The 13,642-nt window shown below is 45.4% G+C and overlaps 1 protein-coding gene across 5 annotated transcripts in view; it reads left to right on the top strand.

The window, feature by feature from the left end:
• EHMT1 (euchromatic histone lysine methyltransferase 1) overlaps positions 1–13,642 on the top strand; it is a 111,620-nt gene that overhangs the window by 58,656 nt on the left and 39,322 nt on the right. For all 5 annotated transcript variants that reach the window (XM_038767798.1, XM_038767797.1, XM_038767799.1 and 2 more), the window contains exons 2-4: positions 1,423–1,510; positions 6,825–7,384; positions 13,012–13,192. In XM_038767798.1, coding sequence (XP_038623726.1) covers positions 1,423–1,510; positions 6,825–7,384; positions 13,012–13,192 — 829 coding nt within the window. The remainder of the gene's footprint in view (positions 1–1,422; positions 1,511–6,824; positions 7,385–13,011; positions 13,193–13,642) is intronic.

The raw sequence follows: 13,642 nt of genomic DNA, 5'->3' as shown, positions 1-13,642 counted from the left end.
TTGTTCCTTAAAAACAAACTTAATCTCTCTCCTATAATTTTAAAACTTACTTAAAAGGAAGTTACTTCACTTATGAAACAGTTCCATGTCTCAAGGCATAGCTCTGTTAGAGGCCTTTCCTGCCGTGTGAATGTTGACACCAGTTTCTCCTTTGGGAACTACATTGCGTCTAGCTTGAAATCTATAAGAAACTTAATTACTGGCCACTCTGTAGGTGCTGGTTTAGAATGCCGGTCATCTTTTTAAATTGAGTTTTAGCCATGGTTTATTGTTTTTGTACTCTGGAAATTATGAGAGAGGGAAACTGTCTATCTTTAGTATTACTTGAACAGAGTTAAGAATCATGGTACTTGTTAAGCGTTTTCTTCTAAGCACTGGGGTAGATATTAGATCAACAGTTTGGATACGGTCCCTGTCCCGCGTGGAGCTCACGGTGTAAGTAGGAAAGGAGTAGGACTTAATCCCTATTGCACAGTTGAGAAAACTGAGTTCATTGAGAAGCCCAGTGACTTGCCCAAGTGACAAGTCACAGCGGGCAAGTGACAGAAGTGGGATTAGAACCCAGGTCCTCGGACTCGCAGGCCTGGGCTCTTTCCGCTAGGCCACGCGGCTTCTGTATTCCAGTTTTCCACGTACTTGTGTGAAAGGAAATGGCAAATAGTGTTCTGTGCCCAAGAGTTCTTGGTTCAAGATTTGTTGAATGTTCAAGCAGTTGTTCTTTAGTAAACCCAAATCAATCAATCGTACTTATTGAGCGCTTAATGTATGCCAAACACTGTACTAGGGGGTTGGGAGAGGACAATAGAACAGAGTTGGTAGACATTTCCTGCCCATAGTGAGCTTACAGTCTGGCGGGAATAGATATTGAACAATAGATTGCACTTTGGCAAGTTTTTTATTGACCCTGAGGGAATCGTATCTTTACCTCACTTTTAATGTGTATTTTCTAGAAAAAATATTCCATGGAATGACCCTCTGTGTATTGATCATCATCATCATCAATCGTATTTATTGAGCACTTACTGTGTGCAGAGCACTGTACTAAGCACTTGGGAAGTACAAATTGGCAACATATAGAGACAGTCCCTACCCAACAGTGGGCTCACAGTCTAAAAGGGGGAGACAAAACCAAACATACTAACAAAATAAAATAAATAGAATAGATATGTACAAGTAAAATAAATAAATAGAGTAATAAATTTGTACATACATATATACAGCTGCAGTGATAGTGTGCGGTCAGTCAACGAATGACATTTATTGAGCGCTTACTGTGTACAGAGCACTAGACTGAGCGCTTGGGAGAGTCCAGTATTAGCAGAGTTGGTCGAGTTGGTCTTATTTAAATATTTGAATAAGGGCGCCTCAAAGTAAAACCTCTCTATGTATTAATGTTTTTGTTGCTTATCTGTTTCCCTCCAGCATGCAGTGTTGAATAAAGGGGAGACTAAGGGGGAGACGTGCATGAAGACTGAGCTCCTCAAAGATATCACCAACAATAAAGAAGAAGGTAAGAGTAGAGTCGGAAATCAATCCTTCCCCCGTTAGGCCCTCATTTCCTCTTCTCCCACTTCCATTTGCATCCTCCTTGCACTTGGTTTGAGCCCTTTTTTCACCCCTCCCACAACCTCCCCGCTTGGATTGGAGAATTGGAAGTCTGTAGAGTGGAACCGAGTCACTCAAGCTAAAACGGAGAGATGCGGAGTAGGAAATGTAAATCGAATCTCCAGGCTTCCAAGCTGGTGCCCCCACTGACAGACCTACTGAGAGCTCACCTCCTCCAGGAGGCCTTCCCAGACTGAGCCCCCTACTTCCTCTCCCTCCCTCCCCCTCCCCATCCCCTCCGCCTTACCTCCTTCCCCTCCCCACAGCACCTGTATATATGTATATATGTTTGTGCGTATTTGTTACTCTATTTTATTTGTACATATTTATTCTATTTTATTTTGTTAGCATGTTTTATTTTGTTGTCTGTCTCCCCCTTCTAGACTGTGAGCCTGCTGTTGGGTAGGGACCGTTTCTATACGTTGCCAACTTGTACTTCCCAAGCGCTTAGTACAGTGCTCTGCACACAGTAAGCGCTCAATTAATACGATTGAATGAATGAATGAATGACAGACCATATTGCTTGCAAAATGTCGTTAGCATGCCACATTGGCCATTCAGGTTGCTTAGACAAGGCCATTGGCTTTTATTTTATTATTATTATGGTGTTTTTTAAAGCACTTACTAGGTGCTGAGCGCCGAGATAGATACAAGCTACAGTCCCCGTCCCCCATGGGGTTCACAGTCTTAATCCCCTTTTTACAGGTGAGGGAACCAGGGCTCTGAAGTGAAGTGACTTGCCCAAGGTCACCCAGCAGGCGGGGAAGAGCGGGGTTTAGAACCCAGGTCCTTTTGACTCCCGGGCCCGGGTTCTATCCACTAGGCCATGCCTGACCTTCAATGAGTGGCTTGAATTGCCTGGTCACAGAGTTTTAAAAAGCCCCTTTTTCCTGTGGTCCCGAGCCCTTCCTTTAGATTAAGATCCCCAGTTTGTACCTTTGGTCATAAATATTTTACCTAAAAAATGGGTTAAATTGTGTGAGCAGTTGTCAGAAGGTACTTTCCACCTCTCTAGGTCATTCTGATGAATTATTGTATTCATCAGTGGTATTTATTGAGCGCTTACTGTCTACCACCTGTTATACTGTATTCTCACAAATGCTTAGTACGGTGCTCTGCATGCAGTAGTAAGTGCTCAGTAAATACCGTTGATTTTTTTATTGCTTGGTCAGGAAAGATCATTCCGCTGGCAACAAATGGGTTTTTAACTCGGACCCAATGGGTTTTTAACTCGGACCCTGGCCACACTTTCTGTTTATTTATTTATTTATTTACCCTACGTGTGCATATCTATTCTATTTATTTTATTTTGTTAGTATGTTTGGTTTTGTTCTCTGTCTCCCCCTTTTAGACTGTGAGCCCACTGTTGGGTAGGGACTGTCTCTATATGTTGCCAATTTGTACTTCCCAAGCACTTAGTACAGTGCTCTGCACATAGTAAGCGCTCAATAAATACGATTGATGATGATGATGATGATGATGATGCAGAGCATTCATTCATTCAATCGTATTTATTGAGCACTTACTGTGTGCAAAGCACTGTACTAAGCGCTTGGGAAGTACAAGTTGGCAACATATAGACAGTCCCTACCCAACAGCGGGCTCACAGTCTAGAAGGGGGAGACAGACAACCAAACAAAACATGTTAACAAAATGAAATGAGCACTGTACAAAGCGCTTAGGAGTACAGTGTAACAGAGTTGAAGACACACATCCCTTGCCCACAGCACGCTTTATGTTCTCATACTTCACAGACAGCCATGTTTTTTATGGATATGCTAGAGGAGTACAGCACATGCCTTGGAAGTAAAGACATTTGTCCCCTTAGAATAAATTTTCTCTTTTAGGAAACCAGATGGTCAGGAGGGGTCATTCTGGGGTTAATTGCCTCTTTCAGGGGGTGATCAAATAGCTCCCCCTAAAGCTTTTAGCTGGAAAAACACTTCATTAATGCAATAAGTATTGTATTAATAATAATAATAACAATAATAATAATAACAATAATAATTTCTAGACTGTGAGCCCACTTTCTAGACTGTGAGCCCACTGTTGGGTAGGGACTGTCTCTATATGTTGCCAACTTGTACTTCCCAAGCGCTTAGTACAGTGCTCTGCACACAGTAAGCGCTCAATAAATATGATTGATTGATTGACTGGGAAGCATTTCATAATAATAATGGCATTTGTTAAGCGCTTACTATGTGCAAAGCACTGTTCTAAGCACTGGGGAGGTTACAAGGTGATCAGATTGTCCCACGTGGGGCTCACAGTCTTAATCCCCATTTTACAGATGAGGCAACTGGGGCACAGAGAAGTGAAGTGACTTGCCCAAAGTCACACAGCTGACAAGTGGCGGAGCCGGGGTTTGAACCCATGAACTCTGACTCCAAAGCCCGGGCTCTTTCCACCGAGCCACGGCATCCATTCATGCAATTCAGTTGTATTTATTGAGCGCCCACTGTGTGCAGAGCACTGTACTAAGCTTTTGGGAAAGGGCAGTACCACAACAGAGACACACTTCGTGCCCACAGCGAGCTTACAGTCTAGAAGTACCGGTTTAAAGGTAGGCGGAGAAATGAGGAAGAGTTCACATTTCTCACTCTTGGACCCAAATAAGAAGCGGTCAGAAACTTGTTCCTTCACCAGAGGGCTGTGGGCAAACTGAAATCTCAAGCAGGGACGCACTCGGCTAGATTCTCTGTGAAAGGTAGCAGACGGATCGATCCGTTCCAGGGAATTGGGCAGTTCAGTTCATTAAAGTTGGTAGAAAAGTGGGCGGAAATCTCTTCGAGATATTGCAGTCATTCCCTGGCTTTCTTACAGCCGTGCCCACCAATGGGTAATAAAGCCTCCGTTCAACTATTTTCTTTGTCGTTATTTTTGCCAAGAAACTTATCGGGAAAACTAATGCCAAGAACCTTCAGGAAAGGGTGAGGGCGATTTTGCCAAATGATGATGGGTGATTACCATTCACGGTAAAAAGAAATAAAAATAAAATCTGCAAAGCGGACATCAGTTCACTCAAAACTATGATTTTCGTTTCAACCAGCATGGTGGGCAATAGGGCTGAATGGGATGTCACAGAATAGGCACCCAAGGGCCTCTGTCATTTAACTGCAACGTGTATACCAACTCTCTTGGATTGGACTTTCCCAAACTGTTAGCCCAGTGTTCTGCACAAAGTTAGCGCTCAATAAATGCCATTGATGACAATAGCTCGTTGTAGGCAGGGACCGCTTAGTCCAGGGCTCTGCACCCAATAAGAGCTCAACAGATACTATGGATCGACGGCAATCCAGATCATCCATGGCTCAGCCGGGACATTCGGGCCTGAATTATCCCCCTGTTGACTGTGAGTTCGTTGTGGGCAGGGAATGTTTCTGTCTGTTGGTGTGTTATACTCTCCCAAGCGCCTAGTATAGTGTTCTGCACCCAGTAAGCGCTCAATAAGTGCAACTGAATGAACGAATTTTAATTTTAAACCTGTTTAATCCTCAGGTTTTCATTTGCGGTCGTCCGTCTTCCTCGTGCGGGGTATAGTTAATATGAACTCTCACGGCATGGTGGGTTTCGTTTTTCAAATGAGATCTTTGTATCTGACCCCTTCCTAAATTGGTAACTGGGCTTCCCACAACTCTGCCGTTTCATTACCTGCTATAGAAGAATTTTGCGGGGTGTTTGTTTTTTTTTTTTTAAATGCTCTTTTTCTCCATTAGAAAGCCCCAGTCAGTCCTTACCTCATAGGAGCGTTTTGGAGGGTAGGATGAGCTAATGAAAAAGAAAACATTTAGGAAAAATTAAAGTGCTTTATCAGTTCCATTAATGTTATTTTTATTATCGTCAGTGCGCAGGTCTGAGCTTGTCTCGGAGAAGCAGGCGGGTGAATTGCCTCAATGGGTAAAATGCCCCAACCCCGGTCGTTGGGTTGCTGAATTTTGGTTCTAGCAGGAGTCTCCTCTCTGTACTTGGCCTATGAATTTGCTCAAGTGTTCCTCTTCTTTTGTTGTTGACTGTTTATTGCACATCACTCTAACGCTTATTCCCTCACCCGGCGGTTCCTTCAGAAAATGAGTCCCGTGTGAAGCAGTATAGGGGAAATGACTAGGCCAGTAATATATGTAGTGGTTTAGCGACCTGAAATGCGTCCCCTTAAATTAGGGCTTGAGTCTGTGCTCGAGAAGCAGCGTGGCTTAGCGGAAAGATCACGGGCTCGGGAGTCAGAGACCATGGGTTCTAATCCCAGCTCCGCCACTTGTCTGCTGTGTGACCTCGGGCAAGCCGCTTCACCTCTCTGTGCCTCAGTTCCCTCATTTGTAAAATGGGGATTAAGACTGTGAGCCCCATGTGGGACAGCTTGTATCTACTCCAGTATTTAGAACAGTGCTTGGCACATAATTACTTAAGAAATGCCATTATTATTATTATTAATATTGCCTTCGAAATTCTCCAGAATCTGGTCAGTCCAGGCTAAGCTCTCAATGAATACCCCCCAGTGATTGATTTTAAAAAAAATGAGCATATGCTGATTAGACATCACTCTTGCTTATTCCCTCATCCATTAGGTTGCTTCGGAAAATGAGCCCCGTGTGAAACAATATAGGGGAAATGACTAGGCCAGTAGTATACGTATTGGTGTAGCGTTGGGGTAAATATAAGGGAATCGGATCGGACGCAGTCTCGGTACCACATGGGGCTCCCAGACTATGTAGGAGGGAGGAAAGGTATCGAATCCTCATTTGACAGGTGAAACTGAGGCCCAGAGAAGTGAAGCGACTTGCCCTGTCGACAAGGAGTTTATACTTGACTGTGGACGACAGGCGTAAAAGTCTCGTGGTATCGTTACATGTGACAATAGCGGACTGTGTCCTGACTGGCTATCTTTATCGACCCTCTAGGGTATAGTTCAGTGCTTGGGGCCTAGAAAGTGCTCAACAAATGCCACAATTTTTGTTATTGTTAATAATAATGAATAGAATAGATGGATGGATCAACGCCCCCCTGTGCCTTCTGCCACTTGTCTGCTATATGGCCCTGGGCAAGTCACTTCACTGTGCCACAGTATCCTCATCTGGAAAATGGGGATTAAGACCGTGCACCCCATTTGGGATAAGGACCGCGTCCAACGATTACCTCGTACCTACCCCCGGGGCTTAGAACAGTGCCCGGCACATAGTAAGAACCTAACAGATACCAATGTTATTGATATCATTTGCCCACAGGGTGTAATGCCATGGCGGCCGATGAAAGTTCTGCCGAGAAGCAAGGCGGGGAGCCCCAGCTGGTGACGGACGTGGAAACCAATGGCTCCTGTGAGGGGGGCGAAGCCAACGACCCCCCGAGCCCCGCCCAGAACACTCAGGACAGCATCAAGGCAACCCAGCCTGACCCGGCCGCCAAGCTGGGCCGGGTCGCCGAGAACGGGCTCTCGGAAAGAGACGTTGAAGCGGGGAAGCCCAATGCCGCCAAGACGAGCGAGCTCACACAGACTTCCGTCACGGGGAGCAATGGGTTTATCCTCACGAAAGCCGCCTCCCAAGAGCAGGCCCTAAGGACTACCAATCCCCCGACCCCCTCGCTGCCCGGCCACGCCGCCAAAACCCTCCCCGGAGGAGCCGGCAAAGGGAGAACTCTGAGCACGCTGGCTCCGATCCAAGCCGCGTCGCCGGCCAAGGCCGGGGAAGGCAGCGAGGAGCGGGACGCTAAAAAAGCCCCGGCCCCCAACAGCGACGTCAAGGTCCACAGGGCCCGGAAGACGATGCCGAAATCCATCCCCAACCTGGTAACGTATCCTCTCCCCGGCACGCGGGGCTCCGTCGTGGTTTCCTTCTGGGGTCCGCAGCGGGGAGGGGGAAATGGCTCCGGTTTTCCGTCACTGGATGGAATTTAGTTGGGTCCATTTTGCTTCCATCAGGCAGCCCCCGCTGATCTTTTCTTCTCCAGAGCAAGGGTAAAGCACACGTGGAACTCCCACAGTCACCTGTCACAGACTTTCCTTCCAACGGGAGCAAGTTCGTAGAACTTGGGGGACCACCTCCCTTTACTTACCTTGGCATCTCTATTGGTATTCTGTGGTATCATTCTCTTGCAAGGGCTTAGTAAACTGCTCTGCACAAAGTGGGTGCTCAGTAAATACCCTGTAGACTGTGAGCTCATTGTGGGCAGGGATTGTCACTCTTTATTGCTGTATTGTACTTTCCCAAGCACTTAGTTCAGTGGTCTGCACACAGTAAGCACTTAATAAATACGATTGAAGAACTGAATGATTGACACAGTCCCTGCCCTAAGTGCGGCTCCATAAGTAGGAGGGAGAACAGCTATTGAATCCCCATTCCACAATTAGTCAATGGTATTTATTGAACGCTTGCTGTATGCAGAGCACTGTACTAAGCTCTTGGGAGAGGACAGTGTAACAGTTGATAGACACCTAACAAGCTCACAGTCCAACTGCGGAAGCTGAGGGATGGAGGAATTAAGTGACTTGCCCCAGATCACGCAGCCGGCAAGCGGAAGAGCCGGGACTAGAACTCAGATCTTACAGCGTGTCAGGCAATGAATGGTATTTATTGAGTGCTTTCTGTGTGCTGTAAAAATAATAATGATGGTATTTGTTAAGCGCTTACTATGTGCCAAGCCCTGTTCTAAGGGCTGGGGGAGATACAGGGTAGTCAGGTTGTCCCACAGTCTTCATCCCCATTTTACAGATGAGGTAACTGAGGCACAGAGAAGTTAAGTGAGTTGGCCAAAGTCACCCGGCTGATAAGTGGCAGAGCTGGGATTAGAACCCATGACCGGGCTCTTTCCACTAAGCCACACTGCTTCTCTGTACTAAGCCCTTGGAAAAATCCAGTGCAACAGTCCCTGCCCACAAAGAGCTTAAAAAGGCACAAAGAAAGAAGCTGGTCACACAAGAAGGATATTGATTTCCTTTCAAATTGCATCTATTTTTTTTTTAAGGGATTCTCCGGCAGACCTGTTTCTACTTATGAAAATTAACATTTTATTTGAATTGTGTCTGGAAATTTTAAGCGAATCTCAAAATCTAGTTTTCTTTCTTTTCTTAATGATATTTGTTAAGCACTTACTATGTGCCAGGCACAGTTCTAAGCGCTGGGGCAGGTACAAACTAATCAAGTTGGACACAGTCTTAATCCCCATTTTACAGATGAGGGAACCGAGGTACGGAGAAGCGAAAGGACTTGCCCAGGGTCACCTAGCAGACTAGAGACGGAGCTGGGATTAGACCCCAGGTCCTTAACTGTAGTTTATGGTTTTGAGTCAAAATATTTGAAAAAGGAATATATTTTTCCTTTTGTTTCAAGTTCAATTGTTACTTAACAGAAAGGGGGAGATCACGGTTTCTCCTGTCTTATTTTTGCTAGGAATGCAGTTGTCAAATGTTGGGGAAACCTGATTGGCCCAGGAGACTTTTTTGTTGTTTTTTAATTTTTTAATTTTTTTTTTGGCAGGATCTGGGATTACAATTGTTTGTTCTGTACCTCAATTAAAAAATAAGACATCAAACACGGCTGTTCGGATTCTGTTTGCTGAACACAGGCCTGAGTGGATTTTCCACCCAGATATGTACGACTGTCAGAATTGAAGAAAATTTTAATTGCCCTGCGTCTCTAAAAAAACTTGTGACGTTCAGGGCTAGGAGCCAGAGCTACTTGCATTTCTCGGCAGTTCTTCTACTTAAATCATTCCATCTTCAGGATGTGTTCTTTATCTAGCATGATGATCGGGACCATATTCTTGAATCATTTTCCAATCCAAACAAATCCCTTTCCTTTTTTATGGTATTTAAGGACTTTACTATGTGTCAAACACTGTTCTAAGCGGTGGGGTAGATGCAGTTGTTAGGTTGGACACAGTCCCCATCCCACACGGGGCTCACAGTCTAAGTAGGAGGGAGAATAGAAGAACTGAGGCACAGAGGATAATGGTAATAACGATGGTACTTTTAAGGGCTTATTATGTGCCGAACACTTTTCTAAGCGTTGAGGTCGATTCAAGTTACTCAGGTCTGACGCAGTCCCTGTACCACACGGGGCTCACATTCTTAAATCCCCATTTTACAGATGAGGTAACTGAGGCCCAGAGAAGTGAAGTGATTTCCCCAAGGTCACACGGCAAGCATTTGGCAAAGCCGGGATAAGAACCCCGGTCCTCGGACTCCCAAGCCCGTGCTTTTTCTGCTAGGCCATGCTGTTGTCCTCAGGCACTTTCTAAGTTTCGACTTAGAAAGAGTTGAGTGTCTCGTTATTCACCGTTTCGAGGAACAATTCCCTGCCTAGTTAAATGCTCGTAATGAAATAACTGTTCCGTGGATTCATTGTTCACATTTGTCAGGGCAGTGGCATTGTAGTTTCCAATTTAGATTTGAAAGATGTGCTGGAACTTGATTATATTTTACTCAGAAGTTCCCTCTGAGCAACATAGATGGTCATGGCTACAATCGATTTCAGGCTTTTAAAAAAAAACTATTTGCTATCTGGATGGCCATGTCCAGAAAGTAGTGGTGGCTTATTAATGTGATGGTTTCAAAAGCTCATTTGAAAACTGAATGTATTTTCATTTACATAATTAAAATTGTATTATTTTAAATTATGTAAATGAAAACGCATGGAAATAGTTATTTCAAAGCATGAAGCTCATTGTGGGCAGGGAACGGATCTTCCAACTTCGTTATATGGAACTTTTTCAAGCACTTAGTACATAGCTCAGTGCTCAATAAAAACAATTGATTGATTAATACTGAACTTGGAAGGTTCCAGATGCATAATTCTGAGGGATTTATTTCCATCCTAAAATATTTCCAGGAGCCTTATCTATCCCCTGTCTAAATCTTTCCCCACAGTTGTGAAGAGTAGGGAGATATCCTCTCATGGAAACCTAGAACTGAAAAGGGGTCTGTCACAACCATTGAGGAAAGATGTCACTCATTCTGTTCTAGGTGGTCATTTATGCCTCGGATAGTCAAGAAATTATTCCTGATGTCTAATAATACTAATAATGGCACTTGTTAAGCACTTATTATGTGCCAAGCACTGTTCTAAGCACCGGGGTAGATACAAGGTAATCAAGTTGGACACAGTCCCTGACCCACATAGGGCTTACGGTCTTAATCCCCATTTTATAGATGAGGTAACTGAGGCCCAGAGAAATGAAGTGACTTGCCCAAGGTCACACAGCTTAAACGTGGCGGAGCTGGGATTAGAACCCAGCTCCTTCTGATTCCCAGGCCCAGGCTCTATCCACTAGGCTGCTGTGCTTCTCCCTGGTCATTTAAGGCCACTTGGTGTTATTTGGGCCTCTGTGGAGTTAGGGACAGTGACTTGTAAATTGTCTCGGAGCACGTAAGAGATTTTCCCTATTTTTTGCAAGTCACTTCTTACCTTCTCTTCTCCAGGCCAAACCACCTCGGGTCCTTTAGCCTTCCCTCAAGGGTCCCATGTTCATCCCCTTTAGTCAATTAGCTTGGCCTCCCCTGGGCCCACGACAAATTTCTCCACATCCTACTTCAAGTACAGTTGGGGGAAACTGAGCTCCTTGCTTGAGTAAAGATCAAACCGTCATGGAATTCAGTAAGAGGATTCCCTGAGGGTCCCACATTAATAGTAGCAGTTCTCCACCCACATTGCTTGAGCTTACTGTGTTCTGGGGTGACTCGCAAATCCTTCCACTTCCCCCCACCACGATCCCGCGTTTCTGCATCCTTATGGCCGGAAACTGTATATTAACCGTATGTCCCCCCTCTAGTCCGTAAACTCGTTGTGGGCAGAGAATGCATCTACCAACTCTGTTGTGTCATACTTTCCCAGGTGCTTAGTACAGTGCGCTGCACACAATAAGCACTCAGCAAATAAATGATGGTACTTGTTAAGTGCTTCCTATGTGCCAATCACTATTAAAGTACCATAGAGACAAGATAATCGAGTTGGACAGCGTCTCTCTCCCACAAGGGCCTCACGGTCTTAATCCCCATTGTACAGATGAAGTAACTGAAGCACTGAGAAGCGAAGTGACTTGCCCAGGGTCACACAGCAGACATGTGGTGGAGCCGGGATGAGAACCCGGGTCCTTCTGGCTCCCAGGCCCAATAATCTTTCTAAAAAGTCTCTGGGGTCGCCTCTCTCCACTCTTCAGAATCCTCCATTGAGGTTTTTTGAAATTTTTTCTAGTTAAGCACTTCTCTTCAAGCACTGTTCTCACCGTTGGGGTGGTTGCAAGTAAATCAGGTCAGGCACGGTCCCCGTCCCCCAGGGGCCTCACCGTCTAAGCAGGAGGTATGGAATCCCCATTTAGTAGATGAGGAAACTGAGGCCCCCGGGGAGCAAAGGGACTTGCCCAGGGACACAGAGCTGGCCAGCCGTGGAGCCAGGATGAGGACCCAGCTCCCCTGACTCTCTTCCCACTAGGCCACACTGCTTTCCATTTTCCTTTACGTCAATCAGTAGTATCTGTTGAGCACCTGTTGACTGCCCAGCATAGTATTGAGCCCCTGGTGTAATGGATTTACAAGTAATCCCTTCACTAAAGGAGCTTTCAGTGATATAATCATGTCAGATAGATTGCTAATTCTGTTGTATTGCCCCCTCCTTTGAAGCACTTAGTACAGTTTTCTGCATAAAGGGAGTGCTCTATAGGTGCTTACCATGTCCCCGTCACTGGGGTAGATCCGAGATAATCAGATTGGACACAGTCCACATCCATATGGGACTCACCGTTTTAATCCCCATTTTACAGATGAGGTGACTGAGGCCCAGAAAAGTGAAAAGACTTGCCCAAGGCCTTGCAGCAGATAAGCGGAGGAGCCGGGATCAGAACTGGTCCTGTGATCTTTCTACTAGGCCACGCTACTTCTCGGTGGACGTAAAATCTGTTGACCGTGTATTGCTGACGTATTTATTTTATGGTTCGTTGGGCCACTGGGCTTTTGCTTTCGTGCCTCATTCGGTCTGAATTTAAGGGGTTTGTTTTCCCATCCCTAGGCTTAAAACCTCAGGGGAGTAGGAAATCTCAAAGATATACAGGAAGAGCTAAAATTGAAACAACGGTCCCACCTCAGTTGTGCTCTTTGATCGATTTGGGGGAAAATACTGTGAGCAGGGATTGTGTCTACCAACTACCAAGCGCTTAGTACAGTGCTCCGCACCCAGAAAGCGTTCAGTAAATACCATCGATCGATCGATTTTGGGGGTAAGTACTGTTGGTGGGGGTGGTGTCTACCAACTCCATTTTACTGGCCTCCCTCAAGCGCTTAGTGCAGTGTTCTGCTCCCAGTCGTTGCTAAGTCGAATCCGTTGATTGATCGGTCCGATCAGAGAGGGCGAAGTACTTGAGTATATAATTTTGAATGGCAGCCTCTTCTCGCACACCTGGTCATTAATTCTCTTTGTCTTGAAGCACACAGCAAATAAGGACTCCCGCGACGTGCGAGATGCTAGAGATCTTAAGGAACCCAACGAGGACAGTAACAAAAATGTCTCGGAGTTTGGAAAACAGCAGCTTTTACCCCCTCTCCCGTCCCTTCATCAGTCGCTACCTCAGAACCAGGGTTATGTGGCCACCGCAAAATCACAGACAGGTAAAGGAAAGGGGGTATTAAAAAATAATAACAATAGTAATAATGACCTTCTCTTTCGTTTAAAAAAAAAAAAAAGATTCAGATCACCGGGAGTCTGGGAGCCGAATTTCACCAGCCTGTCATGAGAACACACGCCTCCCCAAAATGCCGGCAACCAAATAATGAGAATGGCTTGGAACCTGGGAGCAGGAACTTTTTATTCAGCGGGCCACTAGTTCGATTTGTATTTTTCTAACAGTGTTATCTCAGAGATTCTGGCCAGGTATTTTGGTTGGATAACCGAAAGACAGAAACGTCTTCCGGTCGAGGAAAGTTTCTGGACTTTCCAGTCTTGGAGGGCCTTTGGTTCTTCCCTGGAAGCGTGTCCAAAGCTGAGTTTCTGGCCCTCAATGAAACCCAAGCCCCGTTCAATATGCCGTGATTCGTCTCATTTCCCGTGCCGTTCCATTC

The sequence above is a fragment of the Tachyglossus aculeatus genome, chromosome 27, assembly GCF_015852505.1.
Source record: "Tachyglossus aculeatus isolate mTacAcu1 chromosome 27, mTacAcu1.pri, whole genome shotgun sequence".
Taxonomy (NCBI): Eukaryota; Metazoa; Chordata; class Mammalia; order Monotremata; family Tachyglossidae; genus Tachyglossus; species Tachyglossus aculeatus.
This window is presented reverse-complemented; position numbering and strand designations above follow the sequence as displayed.